The 25,122-nt window shown below is 38.4% G+C and overlaps 2 protein-coding genes across 4 annotated transcripts in view; one reads left to right on the plus strand and one right to left on the minus strand.

Annotated features, from left to right (window-relative positions):
• LOC134812141 (intermembrane lipid transfer protein VPS13D-like) overlaps positions 1-25,122 on the minus strand; it is a 99,131-nt gene that overhangs the window by 44,897 nt on the left and 29,112 nt on the right. For all 3 annotated transcript variants that reach the window (XM_063819361.1, XM_063819363.1, XM_063819360.1), the window contains exons 12-28: positions 24,741-24,849; positions 24,154-24,306; positions 23,155-23,253; positions 21,109-21,338; positions 20,813-21,006; positions 20,234-20,502; positions 19,488-19,592; positions 19,170-19,255; positions 16,164-16,310; positions 15,555-15,652; positions 15,205-15,311; positions 9,298-9,418; positions 3,581-3,759; positions 1,086-1,177; positions 634-828; positions 296-445; positions 40-144 (exon numbers count right to left, since the gene is read on the minus strand). In XM_063819361.1, the coding sequence (XP_063675431.1) occupies positions 40-144; positions 296-445; positions 634-828; positions 1,086-1,177; positions 3,581-3,759; positions 9,298-9,418; positions 15,205-15,311; positions 15,555-15,652; positions 16,164-16,310; positions 19,170-19,255; positions 19,488-19,592; positions 20,234-20,502; positions 20,813-21,006; positions 21,109-21,338; positions 23,155-23,253; positions 24,154-24,306; positions 24,741-24,849 (2,439 nt within the window). The remainder of the gene's footprint in view (positions 1-39; positions 145-295; positions 446-633; positions 829-1,085; positions 1,178-3,580; positions 3,760-9,297; positions 9,419-15,204; positions 15,312-15,554; positions 15,653-16,163; positions 16,311-19,169; positions 19,256-19,487; positions 19,593-20,233; positions 20,503-20,812; positions 21,007-21,108; positions 21,339-23,154; positions 23,254-24,153; positions 24,307-24,740; positions 24,850-25,122) is intronic.
• Positions 11,671-14,021, plus strand: LOC134812918 (cell death-inducing p53-target protein 1-like). Its single transcript, XM_063820526.1, has 2 exons — positions 11,671-12,107; positions 13,161-14,021. Exons 1-2 carry the CDS (start codon positions 11,711-11,713, stop codon positions 13,370-13,372), a joined length of 609 nt encoding a protein of 202 aa, XP_063676596.1. The 5' UTR covers positions 11,671-11,710; the 3' UTR covers positions 13,373-14,021.

The raw sequence follows: 25,122 nt of genomic DNA on the forward strand, positions 1-25,122 counted from the left end.
CAATTAGCTCAATATCTTCTTGTCTGACCCTGAACTTACCTGTAGGACCTCGTTTCCCAGGACAATGAATTTGTCTTTGTAGAGACCAGCAGATGGACTGAGATCCTTCACAGCTAGCCCTGACATCCTCCCCTGACATTCAACCTGTATATACAGGGCGTTTAGAAATCATTGTAGCTTAATTTAAATAATTCCATAATCAGGGTCAAAACTATTTATTACCGGCTAAATAAGTGAAAAGTAGTGGTAGGTGATGACCAGGAGAAAGAGAAAGAGAAAGTCAAAGAGTAGTTACCTGATTAGAGTCGAGAGTAAGTTTAAGAGCGATACCCTCGATTAGGCAGACAGCTAGAGGGTACTCTCGTTTATTGAGGGTAATATTCAGTTCCTTCATTGTAACACAAACTGTCGTCTGACTTTGCTTCTCCTCCTCTATTGACGAGTCCTGGGATATTTCTTGCTATTAATCCGGGTAATTAATGAAGATCCTCCGGAGAAATCAGCCACATTTATTCTAAAGTTATTGACTGCACAGACTAAACATGTAAAAATGAATATAATCATAAATTTAACAAAGTTAAATGATAAAGTTAACAAAAGTCAAGCAGATTTAGAGAGTAACGCCTTGCTTACATCCAGGTCGCTGACTCTGTTAGGGTCACTCATATCATTCAGAAAGTCGGTAACAGCTTGAGAACCTCGAATCACTTTTTCGTTGACAGTAGGTGAAAGGGTCATGAAGTCTAGCAGCATGACCCAAGTCTGCAGGTTCACTGTAACGTCAACGCAGTTCAGATCAACTACCACACATTTGCCGTCCGTACCTCCCTACGGATAGGTATGCACTTTTACATTATCAGTTTAGTGTGATTCAGTGCTAACTGCTAGAGTGTTTAAAATAGCATTCAACACAAGTCCCCAGATTAAGTATAAGGATATATTGTGGTATATTCGTTAAAGTATATGAACTGTGTCAAAATTTCAACGGCTTAATTATTTGTAGTTCAATTAATTCTAAGCTTTTCAGTTTTGTTGTCGCAGCTCGGTAACAAATGCGAGCGGTGTTTAATAGATATAAGAGGTACCTCTTCTTCTGCAACGTTATCTGCTATTCGTATACTGACAAGAGCTTTCATATCGCTCTCTTTTTTGTAGGGTGACATTTGCGGACTCTCGCCTGGGGGTGGTAACACATTCTTAGTGAATAAGTAAATAAAGTATGAAAATTGAAATGGTATCTCTTAAGGAGTTATGACTAATCGAAACATAGTCTCCCTTTTTACAGGATAGAATATGGACAATGTCATTATTTTCTCATCCTTTGTTTGTGAATGACCCACAAACAAACAACCACAGAATTCGGGTATGCCTGGAATGCACCAATTATATCTAAAAGTATAATAATAGAATAAAGTTGTTAAGTGGCAAGGCTGTCAACCACGATGATGCTCCCTTATATTGAGTTGCTTCGAAATATCGTTTGGTCAAAGGATCAGATTTCTTTTCTCTTTGTCATTCTTGATTTCTGCTTTTACTTGTTTTATTTCTGTATAATCAAAACTTGGCAAGGTTTTATCATGTTGATAGATGACTTCTGTGAGTCGTTTGATAAATTTTACAGATGCATCATATTCATACTGGGCTCAGTCTTCCGTAACACATTCTTAGAATGTAAAGAGAAGTATGATCAACATGGTATCGTGACAGTAGCTCGTTTTTATTGCATTCTTAGGTTTGGGTCGTATTGATCACATTGTACTTCACCTTGCCTCATCTTAGAGACCAGAGACTTTTCTAAATTGTTAATAATTATAGATATATCCCATAGGCATCTATGATCAAAGCAAGCGCAGCTCAGCATGCGGCGGCGAAACGGTAGTGCGCGCTATGCTGACAATAATTTGAAGCCAACATTTTAATGACAAAATGTCAGCGCGCGTACCTGAGCATACATTTTTTAGTGTGACCGCATGATTATGTGGGAAATTCACGGACCAAAACAAACCTTTAAAATAACGTTTTTACCCCGGAAACATCCCAAATATAAATGCAAGATCCTTCCGGTCACCAGTCAGCGTTTTGTGTAAGGTTTTAAAGCGAGCAGTAATAAAGTATCAGTAATAAAAGTATCAATATTTAACTGTAACTGGGTTTTAATTAAACTTTGAGAGAGAAAATTAGTAGCTAAAAGGACGCATGATTTAATGAGGAGAGTTAAAATTTGGGGACCAATGATTGAGGTTATTGCCCTAACCGTTAGGGCTGACATTTAACAGTCCAGTTTTATTGCGAAGCCTGAGCTGAACTCTACCATAGTTTATTTTCATTTGATGTCAAAAATTGGACAATAGTTTAAATGTTATATAAATAACTGATCTCCATACCGCTCTCCTGTGTGTAATGTAGGCTGTGATGTGATTGGCAGCTTGTTACAGCTTGTTAGTGTACGGCTAGCATGATCCTGTCCTCAAATAGTCAATCACGTATCGATGGATCAGATCTCAATGGATCAAATCAGCATTATATTAGGACTGTAGGAGCAACGTCACAAGATTACACGTGAGCTTGTGAAATACGAACGTGATCCGAAATTGCAAATGTGATCCGAAAGTTGGACAGATGTCGCCAAAAACGACTCCTATCTGACAGCGACTCTTGTCCGAAACCGGTAATTCGACTGTCGGACAGATGTCACCCAATCAAATCTGTGGTAGTTAATACAATGTGAATCATAATAAAATGTATCGTTCATTTCGTCTAAATATAATGAATCAATCTATTGGCAATCATGTTCAACATGATAGTCATAACATCATAATTTATACAACAACATAACGGATTACTAATATCGGGTTGCACCAAGCACCCACAACAAAATGAGAAGTTTGTATCGCATGAAGTTAACGAAAGCTTAAACGACAAATATCAATGCGAATCAAAATGTATAATAGCGAAAAGAGATATACATGCGCGACGTACACGATTTATTAGCTCGATTCTTGGTATAGAGTACACCTTGACATAAAAGCATTGTAAAATGCGCGCGCGACCATCAAGTGATAATTTGTAAAGGAGCACGTGTTTGCGGAGGTTAATGCATGTTTTGCTTTGTGACACGACGAAAAACCTATACCCACTATACCCATTCTCAAATCCTACCACTTCTAACCATCTATTGCCTTTTTAGGCGATGGAAAAAATTACGTTTTTACTCCGGAAACATCACAAATATAAATGCAAGATCCTTCCGGTCACCAGTCAGCGTTTTGTGTACGGATTAAAAGCGAGCAGTAATAAAGTATCAGTAATAAAGTATCAATATTTCAACTGTAACTGGGTTTGAATTAAAACTTTGAGAGAGAAACTAAGTAGCTAAAAGGACGCACTGATACTAATGAGAGACGTTAAAATTTGGGACCAATGATGAGGTTATGCCCTAACCGTTAGGGCTGACATTTAAAAGTCCAGTTTTATGCCGCAAGATTAAGTGAATAAAATTGGATTCGAAATTATTTTCTCGCCAATCATCTTGAGACATATTAACCAAACGAAACACCAAGATTAAATAGGTCATACTCACTATGTCTTCGTTTAGAAGGTGTACTAAACAGCAGGTTGCTGGTAGTAGAGATACTGGCAGGTAATCTGGCTCTGTGTCTACTTTTAAAGAGGTATTTTGCAGGAGAGTCTGGTGGTTGTAACATGTCCACAATGTTCAGCTTGTGTAGGGTGATGTAAAGGTCTTTAATTTCTCCTACCCTGTAAAATGTGAAGTTTAATGAGTTGGTTGAGTGAGATATCGCTAAACAACTATTGAGGTTTTCTGTAATCATCTTCATTAAAAATTCACTTTAATTGAGCCAATTCGTGGTTTTCTGAAAATCTTGAATAGAAGTTTAAAACAAGAATTTCGCCGCGGTTAAACCACGCACGATCAATTTTCCCTACGATGTACTTGTACCATTAACTCATTGATTCTTTGGAGTGAAAAGTGTGACTGGAAAAAAGTGCACCATATTTACATACTATGTTTTTTATAAATGAGTGGGATTCGTGCATGGCAAAAATTGACGATTTATTTGACCAACGCAGCGCCGCGCATCAACAATAAATGAATCCAGAAAATTGCGGAAAATAACTTTGCGAAGGAGGAATTTCACTGTAATTAATTAACACATGGCTAGCGTCGCGCGCAGCATAACAGACGCTTCCTATACACATAATTATAGGGGAGTGGTCTATATTGCGAAGGAGCAGACTTTTGTCATCATCGCAGGTCCATCGGGCCACCTCATATGTCCAAACCCGATTACTTATTCCCTACGATCTTTTTGCCTTCGGCAAGAGTAGGGAAAAAAATTAACAATAAATAAGTAATCTTCGGTTATGGGTATGAAATAATCATAGCTATTAACAATCTCCCTTAACTTTGAAGTATAGTTAATAGCTCTTTAGTAATTAGTAATGCACAATCACCGTGTAAATATATCATAACTTATTATTCACACTGTATCACATTATCGGGAACCGACAAAAATCCGGTTCAGTCGGATCCAGTCGGGCATGGTTTGGTATTTGGCCTATTTGGAGACCTTGTAGCTCTAAGGAACTGGTTACATGACGGGTAAAACCAGATACTTAACTTCACGCCCTGACTACTAAGCTACTGCTACTACGACAAGGTCAAAACTAAGTCCTATTAAAACCAGTTACTTAACTTCACGCCCTGACTACTACTACTACTACGACAAGGTCAAAACTAAGTCCTATTAAAACCAGTTACTTAACTTCACGCCCTGACTACTACTACTACTACGACAAGGTCAAAACTAAGTCCTATTAAAACCAGTTACTTAACTTCACGCCCTGACTACTACTACTACTACGACAAGGTCAAAACTAAGTCCTATTAAAACCAGTTACTTAACTTCACGCCCTCACTACTACTACTACGACAAGGTCAAACTAAGTCCTATTACGCCAGATAACCCCCTCCGGCCTCCATATATTATCTCTGTCCCGCATCAGGGTTCACAGTTCCTCTTTAGAGTTTGTCCCAACTTCCTTCAGTATTCAGTAACGTATACAAATAGCTTTTTTTCGGTCGGCCTAGCTGTGCTCTACCATGCAAAGCTTCCCATAAGACTATTTCACTGACCAGTAGCTCAGTATGTCTGATGCAGAGTCCCGCCATTTTTTCATCTGCTGCTTTGTAACTGGTTTGACAGTAAACTACCATAAACTAACAATTGGGTCGGAGATCAGCTAAACACTGATCAATTGTCTCGATTAGTTCTCATTAATATGTACATGGTTGAACAGCATGAGATAAGTGGGAACAAACGGACGAATGAACTAAGTCCATTCGTCCGTTTGTTCCCACTTATCTCATGCTGTTGAAACCTTGTTAGTTGAAGTCCAATTATTGGACTTCAACTAACAAGGTTTCAATTTTTCAGATACATTTTATAACTTTTGTTAGCTATCCTCTTATTTTTTGTTTGCTTTGGTTTTAACAAATCAGCCTCACCAGTTTCAGAATGAACTTTGTGTGCTATGTCCTTATTACTGATGCTGCAAGTATAATTCATAGTGACTACTCACGATCCATTTTGGGGCTTTCAATTTTAGAGGTGTTAAATGAGGCTTCAGGTATCACATCACACATGGTGTAACATTTACATGATTCGCAGTGCGTTTTCAATAATTTCATAGTGTAATTTAATTATTTTATGTATTCTGGGTAAAATTATCTTTATCCCGGTTGTTGCGACAAGTAAAAATGCTCTTATTAGGGAAAGGAGATTACTCGACGTTTCAATGTAACTACATCGTATTCATGATCTCAAATTATTTGTTATATAGTAGTGTTGAAAGTATTTTAATACTAAAATACTGGGTAAAAGATAATTTTACCCAGAATACATTACAACAATGCGACTCATAAATAATACTCCAATCCGGATTTTACATTAATTATTTTACTTTATTCTCCTTTCTAAAGAATTATTAAGTGTTTATTTAGACCGATTGTATTGCACCTCGACAATTACCTTCATCACTACTTTATCAACTACAGAGGTTAACAGTTTTACCGGTCATACATCCGGATTCCGGATCCCGACGGCACTGTCGCGGCACTCTCGTGGCACTGTCGCGGCACTGTCGCGGCACTGTCGCGGCACTATGGCGGCACTATGATACGTCACCAGATCAGGATTGTAGATCACAAAGTCACAAGGTTCCGACCAGGAGGTGACCGGGATTGGCAATTTTGAGCTATCCCGGTCCCGGTCCCGGTCCCGGTCAAATGCTGATTTATTTATTTATGATCCCGGTCCCGGTCCCGGTCCGGTTAATTCGGGATTCTTGGTCCCGGTCCCGGTCCCGGTCCCGGTCCCGGTCAATCACTCAAATTTGCCGGGATTTTGACCGGGATCTTTTACATAATTTCATTCACTGCGATTTTAAGTTTTTCCTTTCATTCATTGTGAATTTCATCTTTAACCATCCTCTGAGCCAAATACAACAATGTTTAAAATTGCTAAACAAGTTTGAGTAATAAATTATGATCATGAATTAACCAGTAATCGACCGGAATTCCCGGTACCGGGACCCGGTACCGGGATTGGCAATTTTGAGCTATCCCAGTCCCGGTCCCGGTCCCGGTCAAGTCACATTTTTCATCCCGGTCTCGGTAAATTGATAATCTCTTTGAATCTCAGTCCCGGTCCCGGTCCCGGTCAAGTCACATTTTGTATCCCGGTCCCGGTCACGGTCAGGCCTGAAATCATGTCCCAGTCACCTCCTGGTTCCGACAAGGCTAGTAAATAAAGGGTCATACTTTTATGACACCGTGGTTATTGTGAAAAGATAATAATGAAGGTATAATGATTGTCTTATGACTTATGCTTTTGAACGAACATTGATCGAAAGTTGGCACTATGCCGCCAGAGTGCCGCCAGAGTGCCACCAGAGTGCCACCAGAGTGCCACCAGAGTGCCGCCAGAGTGCCACCAGAGTGCCACCAGAGTGCCACCAGAGTGCCACCAGAGTGCCGCGACAGTGCCATCGGGATACGGATGTATGACCGTTTTACCAACTTTTGTGTTGACGTTATTATTCGCCCTCTTTGTCGTTTTTACTCTGTTGGACTCTCTAGTTTTCTTAAGGATAGGGGCGGTAGTTAAGTGTGTCCCATATCCTATCACCTTACCTAATCGTCCGATATACAGGGTAGTCATTTACTCTGGGCCATATTTATATATATTCTGAAGTTTATATTCTATGCATTACACGATTGTTAAGTTTTAGACAACAAATAACTCACAAGGTTAATGTGTATTACACTGCGTAAAGCTACAATTATCCTCATGGAAGGTTTTACAATAAGGGTAGGATGACAGGGGATGGTTGAGTTGGCCATGAGTATAATGGAGGCATTCAATATTGTAACTGTAAATCATTGTAACACATTATGTGTATAAGCTAAAACTCCCGCTAACTGTAATATCATCTAATTATATCTTAACTATAATACATCATGACTAAAGTGAGTAAATTGTTTTATTGTTTGCATTGAAATGTTTGCATTGTCTACGCGTTTAACACGGATATGTTTAACGTTCCATGTAAAACTGCCCCGGTAGTGACTTACCCGATTTCCACTATTTCATCATTTCCTGTTCTACTGTAATAGATAAAAGACGGTAGAGCAGATTTTATTACTCACGAGCTGTTGTAGTTCCAATTTACATTAATTGACAATGCACATTTTGTTAGTGTGCCTGCTAGTCAATAAACCCATGACCTATTGGCAATCGTCCAATTAGAGCAATGACAGATACATATTATACTGATAACGTATTTCTTACTAGGCTTACTAGATATTATCTTTTGCTTTTGTGTATATTAAATTTGGCAGTTCTATTTTGAAAACTGATAACCCATTTGCTTAACGTCAATAATATCAGATATCAGTTTTTTGACACATATTCTTTCTTGAAATTCATGATAAATATTATTCATTTTGAATATTTAAAGCTGTTGGATTACCCGTTCTTCTAGCAGGTGCAAATAAGACATGAAGAACGTGTAAGCAAGTAACTTATAATTTAAGGCCTCAATTATGTTGAGGCCTTAAGGTCATAATATGTTGCAGCCAGCCAGACGTGATAAGCACTCAATATTGGTATTTGATACATACACAGTACACTGTATAGTGTCTATTATACACACCACCAGAGATTACATAACAGCATTACTCTTTTAACATATTTTCAATCTCTAAATTTGTTTGTACCCAGTTTTTACCAAGCTGCCATGACAGCTTTGACACAATATCTAAAAGTGTTGTAAAAAGTAACAATAGGGCAGTACGCTCATTAGTACAGGAACAGAGAAAGCTTTTGCTTTGGGCCACTTTTTACCACTTTTTCCGCCTTTTTTGTTTGTAGAATATCTTAGGTTGTGAACATCGTCGAACGCTGTGAATGTTTATCGTATCAATGAGAAAAACTTTTCCCGTCAGATAATCAGTCAATTGGATAATTACGTAATTAGCTAATTACCAAAAATGTAAATAATTTTATTGGCTCATAGTGACCGAAATTGAGGAGAAAAGTAGTTTCTAGAAAAACATTTTGCAGGAAATTTGGTAGAATTATTATTGTTATTTGACAATATTTGGTTTGATCGAGGACACCAATGTGCAGATATAATCCGGCAGTAATTAATATTCCGTTAATTTCAACGACCTGTAACAAAATAAAGAAGGCAAAAGAAGGGCCGGTCATTATTTAATTGATATTGCCTGCATATGCAGAAAAAAATGTTACAAGATAACTCATCCGCAATCCGCATTTAATTTAATTGTGATGAAGGAGCACTAAGAGATTAAGAGCAGCACATACGAACTTTTGACTATGGAATTTAATCAAAAGTTCGTAAGTGATCTGCTAATCAGACTGCAACACTGTTTTCTGTAACTCAACGACTACAGGCCATAAAACTCGTGTTTTGAAAGTTATCCTCTGTACTTGTATCACTGACCCACGCTTTTTTGCATATTATATGTATTTCAGCCCATTTTTTATTATGTTTGTTTTGATTTGCTGTACATATTTATATTATGCTATTTTATATTATAATTTTGTAATTTCATGATACATATCATGTTTAATGTTTAACCATTCCGATATATTATATTATATTATGTGAAACTCTCCGAAAGAAACTCGTTGCTTCATCATCAATTACTAAATTACAAATTACTAAATTACAAGTTCAATATCGTACTTGGTCCACGAGACAGTGAAGTCCTCGAACTTTATCTGGGCTAAGTTTGGAGTAGAGGTATCCAGCAAGTCTCCTTGTAGTTGTATCAGTACTACTGGCAGCACAAAGTCGGACTTTATCTCTGAAACAGTGAAATAGTGAAATGGTGTTAGTCGTTAGAGGTGAAATGGTGTTAGTGAAATGGTGTTAGTGAAATGGTGTTAGTGAAATGGTGTTAGTGAAATGGTGTTAGTGAAATGGTGTTAGTGAAATGGTGTTAGAGGTTCGTACAAAGACGAGCTGAGCTGCTGTTTATTTGGTATTTTATCGTGAATAAAATAACCGAAATTATGCTTAGCTTAGGCTAGGTTTGACAAAAAACTACCGAACTTTTCGCCAAATTATTCCATAATGTTTACCAAATGCTCATTCAGGATGGTAAAACTATTACATACACATCAGAAAGCTGAACAAAGACCCGATTGTGTTTTAAAAGTTTTGGAAGTTCCAAAAGACACCCTCAGACTAATACAAAATAAGACCTCTAAACTGGGAGTAGAAAACAGTATGAGATCAGAAAAAGATTTAGCTGCAAAACTGATGAATTCAGAGGACGTTTGGGCGAGGGAAACACATAATGTAACGGTTTTTAGTGACACATTCATAGTGACATGCCTGTTTCCTCTTACAGTCATTGGGGTTATGTTATTTACATTATTACTTTATTAGTGTTATGACTTATTTTTAATTTATGACATTATGACAGAGCTCCTATTATTTTATCAGATTTTTCAGTGTTTTTAAGATTTGAAAGTGGGGATGATCGTTGGAATGTTAATTTGCGGAGAATCGCAGAAAATTCTGTAAAAGAAGGGATTTAAATTTAGTATTAATCTTCTTATGTTTTGTACAGTTATTTGAAGTAAATTAAATTCCATGTTTCATATATGGGTAGAGTACAGTTACATGGCGTATTGATCAATGATCATTGACCATAGATTACATATTTGGTTTTCCTGCTTCAACAGATTACAAATGTGTTACCTAGCGTTATGAGCGGAAGATTCGTATTCATTTTAAAATTTGAAGAACCAGAATCTATAAATTTTGTTATACAGTATACAGTGTTTAAATACAGTATTTAATACAGTATACACATTACACAGTTATCTCTGGGCACAGTATCTGGATAGTATTTAAATTAATGGCAATTAATTAAATCTCGATTAATTTTATTACTGCTCAGCGTTTTCATATTACAAAGGCAATTATGAGATAGGAGCAGGCACAATTATCTAGATAGGCATAATGGAACAGCGAGCGTGCCAACCGAATATCAGGTGAGGCTTACCACGTGACAAATCTGCAAAGCACGTGGTAAAGAACGCAGCTTGCACGTGACAGGTTGCTATCTTTACCTTACGCACGTGGGCTATGGATCGGGGTCACGTGTAACCCCAGAAGATGTACCACGTGGTGCACGTGCACGTGATCATACTAGTGGAGTAGAGCAGTGTGATGTCACGTGGTGGGGGGCACGTGGGCAGTAATAAATTAGATGTATTGTACAGTACGTAGCTATCATTAGGTTGTAAAATTGTACTGCTTCTGATGTCCTGTCATCAGAGTATTTTGTTATGTTTGATCTATCACTGTACCTTTCATTGTACCTTTTATACTTGCTTCAGCTACAACCAAACGTTTTGCCGCCCTGCTATTTTAATCAAATAACCAGTTCTTTCGTCTTATTTAATAGCTAAGTTCGAGACAGTATATAAGTATTATATAATATAGCATTGTCTACAGTGCTCTGTATGTGATGCCTGAAACCTCTTTGTCAACTTATATTTTAGTGTATAATCGGGCTCATCTAGTTCTAAATTTGAGTTTTAATCACGATATTAATTAACTTTAAACGCTGTTATTCTGAGACTATTTACATGAACTACGTTTAACATTTTTAAATCTGTATCAAACTTCATGACGTACGACAGTTGTTGGTACCTACCGCAGATAATGTGCACGGTTTTTCTCATTTAAAAACTTATAAAACTTTTGAAACTTTGATCAAGTTATGCCCGCTCTAGAGATAAACCACGCCTAATGTCGCACTTTGATAATTTTGTTACTATACCAGTAATCTATCCTGTAAATGTGAATTATTTGATAATCTACTTCCTTTAGCTTACAATAATCCTAGTTTATGTTGTCGTTCCCGCTTGATACTCTATAGTCTATACTGTAGTCTTACGTTATTGTATGTTACGAATTTCTTGGTATTATGGTATCGTTTTAGTTGTTTAAACTAAAATACAATCTAAAGTTTCCAATTAACAAGGCCTATAGAGAAACTAGCCTAATTTATAACAACTTAAATCATTCCATCCGCTCACAAGTTGTAGGACCATGGTAGATTGAACAAAAACTAAGAGATATGGGAAAAGACCAAGAAGCTCCCCCGACTTACGAAGAGGCGGTCCAGCCAGGGTCTGAACCGCACTCTGGCGCCGCCCTGCCGCACCCAGCCGCACTACACACCGCCCCGCCACCATCCTACGTGCCAGTAGAGGGCTACCCTGCTCCGCCAGAGAGTTACCAGCCGGGGGGATACAGTGGTTACACAACAACAGCAGGGTACCCAGCACAACCCTACCCAGCACAACCCTACCCAGTCCAAGTACAACTCTACCCTAGTCAGCAGTACCCAGGATCATGTCATCCAGTACAACTGCACTCTGCCTACAACGCAACCCCCTCAGTTACAGTTGTAGGAGCTCAGATAAGGAGGGGCCCTGATTACTCGGACAGTACTAGCGACTTAAGGAACGTGGGTAGGTTATAAGAGTTAGTTGGGGGTTTCAACCTCGTTCTGCTTCATTTTGCCTCATCCCAATTTTGCCATTTTTGGCTGCCCGAATGAGGCAGAATGAGGCAAATTTCAGCAATTTTATCTCATTCCCTAAACGTCCAAGAGACTTGAATGTTAGTTTAACATAACCGCAAAAGCCACATTTATATACAAGTCATAAAGCAACACAAGGTCTCCAGTGCTTTGTTTGAAATATATCGACAAAAAACTGTTTTTTGGCTCAGCGAGCCAAAAATAGCACTCGATTTTGGTAACTTGAGCTAGGAAGGCCGTAGGGAACTTATGAAGCAATATAAGCTCTTCAATGCTTATTTTTAGAGATATCGACTAAATTCAGTCATTTTGGCTGCACGCACAAGGAAAGGTATCAAATTAGGCAACTAGTTTGATATTTTTTGTGCTCAAATTATCAAGATGTGCTTTTCAGTTGCGAATAAAGTGTTCTCTTAATAAGTTACCCTCAAATTAAATATGGAGTTCCACCAAAAAAAGCACCGAGGGATTAAGGTGATAGGGGTTAAAGACCCTGAAATTACAGGCGATGGGTGAGACAATTGTTTGAATTTGGTCATAAAATCACTTTTTACTCTCATCATATTTGATCAGAGCTGCTGGAGACGAACAAGAAGAATAACCGGAATATGAGGTTAACACTTAAAATTGAATTTGGGGTAAAGTTAACCTCATATTTCAAGAACAAAGGCAAAATCAAAATCCTGAACATAACGTTTTTGCGTGACACCCCAAAAAACACATGTGCCAAGTTTCAGCTCTTGGTTGTGGCCAGTCTTTTTTTCAGTTTAAGTTAAAGTTTTACATGTAATAACAGGTAAACCTCAGTATTTGGCGCGCGATATCTCAAAAACATAAGGTCAGATTTCGGTCCGGTTTTTTTCTTCTTGTTCGTCTCCAGCAGCTTTGATCAAATATGCAAAAACTGGAAAAATAATTTTTACCCAATTATAGAATGCAGGAAGTATGGAAATGTAACATTTCTAACCAGCCCTACTCCCAGGAATACTATCCATGATAACCTGCCTATTCTGCTGCTGTCCATTTGGCACTATCGCCCTGTACAAGGTGTACCAGAGCAATGAGTACGCTAAGATAGGGGACAGACAGTTAGCGGATATATCCCTCCACTCTGCGAGGAAGTGGGCACTGCTGGGCATCATTATAGGCATTGCTACGTACATCATGTGGTCAGTAAGGAACATGCTGGGATAGACATACACCATAACATGCTGGGATAGACACCAGGATGCTGATGCGTGTTTTAACCAGGACTTGTTTTTAAAACGTTAAGATTCCAGAGCCACAGCTGAGTTGCTTCAATGCTCGCTCTCTGTTGAGAAGAAAAGCTGCACGATTCTGGGTGATCAATTGTTGTGAGAATACTTATGGGTGTGTACGATGATACCCAGGAACCAGATTTCCAATCAAAATGTCAGAATCATGTCATAAAGACGTACTAAATACAACATTGTTGCACTGGTAGTGGTACCGTGACCTAACAAGACATTTCAAACTTTATTTGAAAATGTAAATAGTTTGAGCTCTTAGATCTTTAGATAACAGGTTTGTGGTGCGGTGATGAAAGCTGAACAAGCTGCCGTCAAGAGTGAAATGAACCTACCTACTTTGATACGTCTGTTACAATATATTTGAGGAGTCCTCACTCTCCTCACGTCCAACAATGGCGTTTCTCTTGTCGCTAATATGTATAATATATATAATATCCATTATCCAAGTTTCCTATTTTCACTAGGATTTAAAGATTTAAATAACAATTGGTACAAAATTGTAAGATGCTGCTGTTTTTTATTTTACCTGCATTTGTTCTTCTGTTTTTTATTGTTTTATTGGATTAAACCCGAAATAGTGGTTTTTCTCGAATCGCACCATAAAGTCAAGTTTCAAACATTTTATTGCAAAATCAATCAACATTGCATCAATTGCATGTATGATATGTAAATTGCTGATCTGGAACAGAATTTGCAAAACCTATAAATTAAATAGGATTGTGGATTGATCACAGAATTATATTATCCATAATATACATATTTGGAAAACTAGAGTCATGACGACTCGACCGATAGCCATTAATACCTCAAAACTCACTGTTAATTCGCATTGTAGAATAATGACATTATAGCAACGAAAAAACAATTAATGCAGGTTTGGAAAGAATTGTCATATTTATCTTGTCGAATTTGAAAATTAGGATGTCGCATGTTGACCTTCTCGCGCCTTCTCTTCTATCCCGTCTACTCAATCTCACTAAATTACATATTCAAGTAGAAGAATCAGAAAGGTCGGGAATCACCGGGAAGCTTGAACAAATCTCTAGTCAGTACGAACGTGGCGTTTTGTGGCATCACTGCGTTTAAGGAAGACTTCTCTCAATCTAGACTAAGTTCAAGTTTACCTAAGTCAAGTGATGACGTTAGAGATGACGTCATTTTCATCGGTTAGATGGTTTTTTCAAGCCAACCAAATTCAATTCTTAAGTAATGTTTATTTCCAGTCAGGGCTGAATCTGTCTACTAATTATAACTTGAAGACGATTGGTTCTTTTAAAATTCTCCAATAAATCACCACTTTTACCCTTGTCTCAAGTCTCGAGAGAAGGGTTTCCTACAAGTGACTGATGTGTCTTGTGTCATGTGACATTGTCATCTTGAAATCAATATTACTATTAGGTTCGGAAATGTTATAACCAACGTGAATAATCAGCTTAGCTCATAAACATTTTGATGTCTCAAATCTTTTGAGTGGTGAAACCTAAAAGCTTAGTGAGCAACTTTATCAAAGAGCGTTTAAATATGTATTTTCCTGTTGTAAATTATAAATTCCCCGTTTAAAAGTCCACAAGTAAAGTTTAAGTTGTTTGTCTGTGAGTAAGAACACACATACCAGTACTCTGTTTAGAGACCGTAACTTTAACTACAGGTATGAGCTGAGGTTTAGAGAACGTACCTTTAACTACAGGTATGAGCTGAGGTTTAGAGTACATATACCTTTAACTACAGGTATGAGCTGAGGTTTAGAGAACGTACCTTTAACTACAGGTATGAGCTGAGGTTGAGAGCTGCTGTCTAGATCAGGTGGTACTGCGGAGGTAGTTCGGACTCGGTTTATTGGCGTTCTCAGGGAGGTCGCATACCTGGGTAAAATAAATATCTTTAAAGTTAAGTAACTTATTTAGGGAGCGGAGGTCGTGTATCTGGGTGAAAAATCTTAAAGTAACTCAGTATAAGAAATCCTCTTTAAACATTCAGACAATTATTTAATGTTTGTTGGAGTGTACCACTGTTTTTAATTTGTAATAATATAATGCTATACTAAGTTTTTGTTTAAGAAAACAAAACAAAACAGAATCAAAATTTAACATTTTTCAGGTTCTTACCGCATAGTTTCTAGTAACTGTTCGTAGAGCCGCTTGGAGAGGGTAACTTTGAGTCCTTGTGGTATCTTAGCGCTGATATTTGTTTGTACAACTGATAACTGCAAAGTTATTTGTATGACTGCAAAGTTATTTGTATGTGAAAGATGGGTCTAGCTACTCGAATTTTTTAGGGCGAATAATTTCAAATAAATTAAAATTAAAAGATTCCCGTCCCTGAGTTATCTACAAAACATGAGGATTCAAATAACGGGTAATAATGTAACTGATAGCGTGTTTGGTAACTGGTAAGTGGTAACCTTTAGAAAAGTCAGGCCCCGTTTTTATTTAAAATCTTAACGAAATGATGATCGTTCATCATCCAAAAGAAAAAAAAAATTAGGGATTGCAGGAAACTACTTGCAACCTCGACAAAATCCCCAAAATAATAAGCCCAAACCCTTATAAAAACACGACCTTAAATAGGTTTTTTAGTCAGAGCTAGCAAGCAGCAGAGAACGAAAAATTCTCCCACATAGCTGATAGATTCAACCAGGGTCTAGCAGCACGGAACATACATGTACCTACTTGTAATGTACCTACTTGTAATGTACCTACTTGTAATGTACCTACCTGGTTGCGGTGAAGGACTTGGCGCTGTTCTATACACACGTTAAAAGTAGTATCGTGTAAAATAGGCTTGTCATCTATACTCAAATCAGTAGCCGAGGTGGGCAGTTTGGCGGAGTAGATGTGAATGGTGTCTATATCCACACACACCTGAAATAAGTAGCCGTGAGACACGTGGTGTGACGTCATTACACGTGTTGTGACGTCATAACACGTGTTGTGATGTCATAACACGTGGTTTAATCTCATAACACGTGGTTTGATCTCATGAAAAGAGGTGTGACGTAAAATTTTGCCATTTTCCCGCATTAGGTATTTCAGTATTCTTGGTGTTTTTTACAATTTACAATCAATCGTTCGACGTATTAGAAAACATACAATATCCCAGTCAACTGAACGTTCGGTCGAAGCGAAAAAAGATTTCGGTTGAAAGATACTATCAGGGCTATTATAATAGGCTAGGGCCAGGGGGGGGGACCAAAAAACAACATATAATTGTAGGGGTTAAAGAAGTTTTTGTAGCGGAGGGGGGGGGGGGCGGATGGATCGGGAGTTACGCCACTGACACGTCTTGCTGTGGCGTCATATTTTATATGAATAAGTTCAATAATAATTTTTGCATAATAATTGCAATTTTCTTATTTTATTGTGGTTGAGGGAGGAAAATATAATATAGTAAAACCCCGATTTACCGCGAACCCCGATTTACTGCGACTGTTTCCTTTCCCCAAACTCCGTGATAAATGCGGGTTTTACAGCGTATAGCGGACAGCGTATACCGTTGTTCGCATTTAACTATTAACACGACAGAGCAAGGGAGCAAATGTTATCTTAGGAAGCGCTGGGGTGGTTATTGATAACAACGGCGGGATAGGGTGGGATAGAGTGGTACATTAACTTGGTTAGAGTGGTACATAGAGTGGTATATTAAGATGATAATAATGGCATCCATGAAAATGCTTTTTCGAACAGACACCAGGAATGCAGTTAACAGTAATTGGTACGCGCCATAACGACGAATAATGGTGCTTCGGCTATTTGAACTTGTGGAATGTACGTAGGTTCTCACACTCTCTCTCTCTCTCTCTCTCTCTCTCTCTCTCTCTCTCTCTCTCTCTCTCTCACTCTCAACCACCCCGCGGTTCTCCCCCTCTTCTCCCCCAGGCCTGCAGCCCTTCTGCTCTTGTTCTGAAGCCCTTTTCCTCACATTCTCCAACGCTTGCTCTATGATCAGACAGTACTCCACTATTTGCCCTAATTGTGGAGCTTTTGACAGTGTCTGCACCAGAGCGCAGCCCTCTAATAACAGGATCTGTTAATGGCTGGCGCAAGGCCGTTCAAAGTATAATACATACTGTTAATGGCTGGTGCAAGGCTGTTCAAAGTACCGAACATATTGATACTTTGTTATTACTGATAATTGATAAGGAGTATCAGGTCCAGCCAACAGGGCAAAGTTGTCTTTGTGTAATGTCTGGCCGACAAAATACAAATAGTAGAGTACGAGATATTTGGATAAGTAGATACTAATTTCACCTTCAGTGCTTAACTAGTTAATCGTTATCGCCACCACTTTCACTCTGTCAAAGTGACAACTCATTTTTTTCACTCTTTTTCCTGAAAGTTTCTCCGAATAACCTAGGAGCACAAAGTGTTCTCCTGGTTTGTTAAATAGCTAATACAGCTACAATAAGGGATTGCATAATGCATAATGAAGCAGGTTATGTGCGAAGTGTGATCCGAGACCGAGTTAGCTGTGTCATCAGTGCGAACTGATGCTTGTCGGTATTCAGTGCTGTAGTCGCCAAAGTGGACCGGGTGTCAAGTGATTCAGCCACACCAGCGGGTTTGTTAGTGAGTCTGTAGTTAACTAACAGTGGGGTTAAGTGGTTCTGTTAAGCTTGTGATTAGTGAGTATTGAGTCTGTATGAGCCAGCAGATCGCGTGATTTAATGCGGGAAATTTACAGTTAATTTATTGACTCAATGATTTAAAGATATTCTGGATTACCGTACGGCAATTGTACGATAAGAAGCTGTAACCCCTCTTTTAGCTCTTCAAGCAGCTGAATACATACAGTACCTATTAAACCTAATTTTGTTGTAAGTTTTCTACTTGACATTTTATTACGATGTTAACGGGTAAGTTATATCAGCGAATCTGGTCTCTTTCCGAATTATAATAATAGCGGTGGTAACAGAAAAGTCAGACTTTTTCCGATAGACAAGAAAATAGAGTGGGCGAGTGTGCGTCGCAGTTAAGAGATAAAGACAGACGAAAACAGGCTTCCCTTGACGATTAGGAATGTAACCATGACAACAACCGTCAACCCGTGCTACCAGGCTTCCTAGTCCAAGTAGGTACTCCTGACAAAGCTCTATCAGGACCTGTTTTGACAGGTAAGGTAGGGTGGTTACCAGGGTTACGACAGCTTTCCTCGGGATCTGTTACATGTTTTCTCAAATCTGGTCGGTTATCGGTGGGAATATTGACATATTGTCGGTAAATTTGAGAATATTTGGTAATGTCGGAGTGAAATGTGTTGACATAGACCAGGAATAACGAATACTCAAGTTCCTACTGTCATACTCCGCTACTCCTGTACCTTCTCTCTCTCTCTCTCTCTCTCTCTCTCTGTACCTTATAACTGTACCTTACTAAAGTTATTTGCTCTATCCTGCGTGTAATGTATGAGACATCACTGTTTAGTCGCCGTAAACTTGTTTTGAACCACGATTTTCAATTTTACATACAGCTATAGAAAGACAAAGCTATCCTCTTATCCTGTCATTTTTAACGCTGATATTTATTGTTGAAATGCATTTTATTGCCTCAAAGTTTGATGAAAGCTTTGAGACGGTTGTAGCAGCTCAGACGCAAAACTAACTAGCGAACTAAAAAAAATCTATTTTTATCACATACGGTCAACACGATTAGCAGTTCAGACAAATCATTAGAGTAATAATTATTGTAAAACAAGTTCTGATTGTAAAGTAAGTTTTTTCCAACCTTATGTACAGTTGAGCGTTGTTGTTTCTCTCCTTCTCTTTCCTTATCTTCTTCTTCGCAGTACATGTTTTTTATCGTCACATTACCTGGTGAGTTGTTTGTTTTTGTAACAATGAATTCATGATCGGTTCAACTTTCGTTACAGAAATCCAGAATAATTTTAAGTCGATTTAAATTGAGTGAATAATTTACAGTTCTGCACGGTAAATACCCAGAATAGTTACTTCACATAGGCCAAGTTTGCTTAGAACACGACGTGTAAGTATCTCGTTAGCAGTTAATGAACAATACTCAATAATTAATTAACATTAAATTTACCGAGATGGCCCACGAGAATGTCACGTGACCCTTGTCCCCGAGGTAACTGAACTACAGGGCTCTCTATAAGAACAGTGAAGTGAACCTGCTCCGAACCCCGTACCCCTGAAAGAGAATGTCACGTGACCCACTGAAAGAGAGAGACATTGTCTAGATCACCAGTCTATTTAGTGCTACTTTATTGTTACATTGCAACTCCATGATGACATGGGTCAAATATTAGCGGTAACATTTGCGCACTTCTCACCCAGGCACGAAAAACGTCTGACAAGTTCGCTTCTATAGACCTTCCGGTTGAAGATTCGGCTTTGTTATATGGTTCCTGTCTAAACTTTAGTTTTAACATTGAGATTCTATGGTAGAACCATGGTTACCATGGTTACTGATTCTTTGGATACCTTGTCGCGTATTGTTACAGATGCCAGTCATCTTGCCACCAGCGTGGACATTGAAGTGGTATTACTTACGTAACTAAAGGATTTTGATAAACCACATAGAGTAGATATAATATAATATAACTTTTCCTTGTGTTTTAAAACTGGTACAAAATACTCAGACCGCAAATACTTAACTTTACGAATACCAAAAGCGAATTTGATCTCAAAATCTAAGATTCATTGTCAGTCAGTCGAGAAAATTGTCAGTCAGGCTATATGGCAGCTTTGTAGATGCTGTGACAATGCTAGTAGTGGTCCCAGGCTTGCGACTGGAATTGCGGTGTTAAATCGATTAAAACTGGTACGTACCACTGCTCATGACTCTGTTAGCCGCTTGACTAGCTTTGCTGGATATTTGGGACACTTGCTCCTCCACTAAAAGTAACAAGCTGTTCACACTGCTGATTACAGCTGAAGTAAAGGCGGGGGAGTGGAAGTACTGAAGCGAGCCCACCACCACATCCACTGAGGTCTGCGGGTGCCGAGTCTGTGACGTCATGTCACGTGATGTGACGTCACCACACGAGTCCTTTGATAGGGTGATAGAGAGAGCTTGGTGAGAATCCGAGTCCTGTTCCCTGATTGGAAGTTAACTGTCAGTGAAATGTGATGAAAGAAAATTTAATGGTTCTTGTCAGTGCCTTGCCTCAAATTAAAGGCTAGAGCCTTGAGTTTAAACACCATTTTGATTTACCAACCGCGACCGGTGTTTGATGTCTGTTTCAAATTCTTTCTGGGTACCTGATTTTAAGTCAGACGAATCAGTATCACTCATACCGGTATTTGTTGTATTTAGGATTTGTTAGATGCTTATACAGTAATATTTGAGCACTCGTTACAGTACCTACCACCTGAATACTCACACATGATTGAAAAATACAAACTCACATTTGGCCGAGTCCGAGGACACACATCTCACTCTCCATTTCCCTGAGCTGGATCCTCCCCACCCCGAACCTCACGCCCCGGACACCTCCCTCTCTCTTGATATTCAGGGTTACCCCCAACATGGCAGCAGTTCCTATCTTGTTCCGGGAGGATCTGGGGTCTAGTAGTCCTAGTGACACGTGTTCTACCGTCATCTGAAATATTCAGGGTCCAGAACGGTGGTTCCAGAATAAATACTTTGCCCAGAATTTGAAACTCTCAATTTGTAATCTAATTTCGTTTAAAGTGTCTCTAACCTTGATATCGTACTGCCATTCCTCAGCAGCTGACGCCCTGGTCTCGGTCTCCCCGTCTTCGTGTTGTGTCCCACTTAGTCTCATCTCTCCAGACCGAGACACGGAGACACGTTTAAAAAACCCAAGCAAGTGAGCAAGTGTGGTGTGGTGAGGAAGGAGGTCGAGGTAGTTCAGCCGCACGTCCACATTACGAGTACCTGCTTTCTTGTCTGATCCGGGGTAGTCCGGACCTGGGGAACACGTGTTAGTCACGTGACTTGTTCCGGGGGGGGGGGGGGGGGGGGGGTGGCAGTAGATGTTATGGGGAGTGGGGACATTGTGGTGGTGCAGGGAACTTTGTAATTGAGGGAAGAACTGATGAGTCTGTTTCAAATAATTTGTATTATGATTTTTGCAGTTCTTATCATTTGAAGTACGTGCCATTACATCGTAACGTATTATTAGCCTTAAACTCAGATAATAGCACTATTAAGGGCGGGATAAGTTTTGCATGCTGCTTGATATACCCTAATAAATTAGTAGATTACCTAGCGTCTATACTATGTCTATACTATGTTCCTAAAATAATGCCCGCATTTCACTCACCATTCATGAATATTACAGCATGAATCATAGGAATATTTGCTGATACCAGCACCATATGTAATGCTAAATTCCTAAGTTAGTAATACCATATTACTAATATTTTTGTCGACGCGATATATTTCTGGCGACAGATTACCACGACAACCATCCCACTAGCTGGAGTATGGGCGTCCCCAGGCCAAGTTTCGCGACGTCATCCCGGCAGTATCCGTATTTGGTGCTCACTCCGACACTGCTCCTCCCAAAAACCTGATAAAACACTAGAAGAGGACCGATACAAACTACTATTTCCAGCTACTTGTCGACAGGGCAGAGCTCAGATAGTCTGAGATACAGACCTCCAGCCAGTCCAGAGTTAGTGATGGGCTGGTAAACTACCCTGAAGTACAGAGCTTCAGACTAGAGAGGGGAGGAGAGTTAGAGATGATGGTAGGACCATACATCCTGTTGAACCCCCGCATATCTTAGCGCCCATTGTCATACCTACTGATAAGAACCCCTGTTGTGTTAAATAGAAGTAGCGGGCATGTATAATTAGCGCTGATTGGACTGACTGTAACCAGGGTTACAGGAAGATAACATCAGTGATAGGAATGCACGTGGTTTCTACGATACCGATATAGTTGGGTAGATAGAGGCAGCTGGCACTGGTTGTGGATGGAGCCGCGAGGGTGTAGTCGTGTCGAGAGTTGCATATTGTCATTTGTGGAATTTGTTGGCGACACGCTGGTGTGGCTGACTTTGGATAAGGTATATATACCCTGTATATATTAGTAATATTCAAGTTTCACAGATCAGTGCACTGTTATGTCTCTACTGTTACAGGGCTGCTTATATTATATAGTACTCTGCCAGGCTGCCATGCTGCCATGCTGCCATGCTCCAACTACTAATCACTGCTATCGTATTATATTGCACTTTCCCTTGTCGGGACCGGGCCTTTTTATTTGATACCTTTTTATTTGTTACCTTCAATATCACGTTTATTTCCTCGATACAGTCCTGGTGCACTCTATTTAAGTTGTTGACAGGGGGCAATATGATAAGCGCTCAATGTTCACATCAACAGTTTTGACTTCCGTAATGATGTTTCACATAGTCAACACATAACTATGCGAATTTTATTGCAACATTCTGAAATGTGGAGAATGTCCTCACTACTTCCAAATTTCGTTGGTATATTCTGATTATTATACCATGTTTTATCTGGCTATTATATATATATTATCATATCTAAGTCGACTATAATCTTATTTGAGTAGCATAACTTTAAACCTCATCTTGCGGATAGCTATGTCCCATCAGTAATTTTGTTTCGTGTATCTTTAAAATAGGTATCATTTATTTTCTTATCTTTTAAAATAGTTTAACTGTCACAGAGTCACAGCAGTAAGTTAAAATTTTAGTTACTAACCAGTCTCATTTAACTGTTACTTAAATAACAATAATAACTTAACTAACCTATCTCTGATATTTGCACCATGATGAGGGCGTCGGGTTGGGTGTGATAACCAGTATCCATTGTACTGTACCATTGCAGCTGTTCCCCCCTCGAGTCAGCTGATCGGAAATGTAGTTTTTGTTATTTAATTGTTAATTGTTTAATTGTTAAATTGTTAATTGTTATTTAATTGTTAATTCTTTGATAATCGATTGAAACATTGTAATCGTGCTATGAATTCGCTTGGCACTGTAAATTTGGAGCATTTCGATTAGTAAGCAAGCCTTCTGTTGTTCGTCTAATTTATGCTTTTATAATGCTTTATGCTATAAGTTTTAAAAAGACGTTATTATAACTTGCATTTTGTAAATTAAATTTTCGGCAGAAAACTAGCTAAAGCGCGAACTTTCCAGAACGAAACCATAGTTGATAATAATGGTAATTTTTCTTAACAAAAACCCTATTGATTTTTAACTAAGCGTGATTAACAAAGTGACTAGAGCGGGTAGAGTACTATACAGTACTATAGAGTACTATAGAGTACTATAGAGTACTATAGAGTACTATAGAGTACTATAGAGTACTATAGAGTACTATAGAGTACTATAATATAGAGTACTATAGAGTACTATAATATAGAGTACTATAGAGTACTATAATATAGAGTACTATAGAGTACTATAGAGTACTATAGAGTACTATAATATAGAGTACTATAGAGTACTATAATATAGAGTACTATAGAGTACTATTATATAGAGTACTATAGAGTACTATTATATAGAGTACTATAGAGTACTATAGAGTACTATAATATAGAGTACTATAGAGTACTATAGAGTACTATAGAGTACTATTATATAGAGTACTATAGAGTACTATAGAGTACTATAATATAGAGTACTATAGAGTACTATAGAGTACTATAGAGTACTATAGAGTACTATAATATAGAGTACTATAGAGTACTATAGAGTACTATAGAGTACTATAGAGTACTATAATATAGAGTACTATACCGAATGGGAAGGACGTAGCCATCATGTATGACTCATCCTGGAACTGCTGTGTTCTATCACAGATAGTCAGAGTAGAGATAAGAAGAGATAGTTCTGAGTCGAAGGGTTGTTTTGTGTACGCTAACTCGACATCGTCTATGTGTAGTTCTAGGTCTGATGAGAGGATAAGGAAGTTAAACACAAGGAAATATTTTATTTCAATAGATTTTCTTTAATGAGGATAAATTAATTATAATCTCAAACAAATTCTTAAGCGTGTAAGGTCATGAATTATTATGCAGAAGGTTGTCAAATAAAAGATGAGTTTGTAATGACATGGTAACATTCATTTTAGATAACGTAAATTCATTTTCGTGTCTAGAAATAAAGTCAATAATTACTATTAATAATTACTAATAGCAATAATTAAACAGCACTTTACAATAAGATTTATTAGTTGTAGCACGTCACGGTGCCACGTTGATACTCATGTTAAAGATTCAATTAAGTAGAGTCATGTCTTGGAGCTGGAACTTTATTGTAGATCTATTAAATTTGACCCGCGTTACGTTATGCTCACTTTCTCTTAATATAATATTATAACTTACCGAGTTGATGACCATGCTGGATAGTCGTACTAATCTTCTCAATGTGAACCTTAACATCAATCAAGTGTGCCTGCATCAGAGTCTCTGGCTTCATTGAACTTTGCAAACTCTGCGGTTAATGGGTTTAGTAAATAGTAGCAAATCTCATTGTTTGACTTTATGTAGCTACCTATGAAATGCGTCTCATTAGATTAATGTGTAAACCGATACGGTAGCTAGGTAGGACAGGGCTAGTTTCTCAGACAAACGATATCCTTCTGATTTCACATTAGAATTCACGTTTGAATTCTGATGTAATCGTTTTCCCTTTCTTTTGCCGTAATTTGTTAGCGTTGTTGGCACAATAGATCTGCGTATCAAGGATACGTAGTTTCTTTGTTAG

This window comes from Bolinopsis microptera, chromosome 3 (assembly GCF_026151205.1).
Source record: "Bolinopsis microptera isolate Bmic1 chromosome 3, MBARI_Bmic_1.0, whole genome shotgun sequence".
Classification (NCBI taxonomy): Eukaryota; Metazoa; Ctenophora; class Tentaculata; order Lobata; family Bolinopsidae; genus Bolinopsis; species Bolinopsis microptera.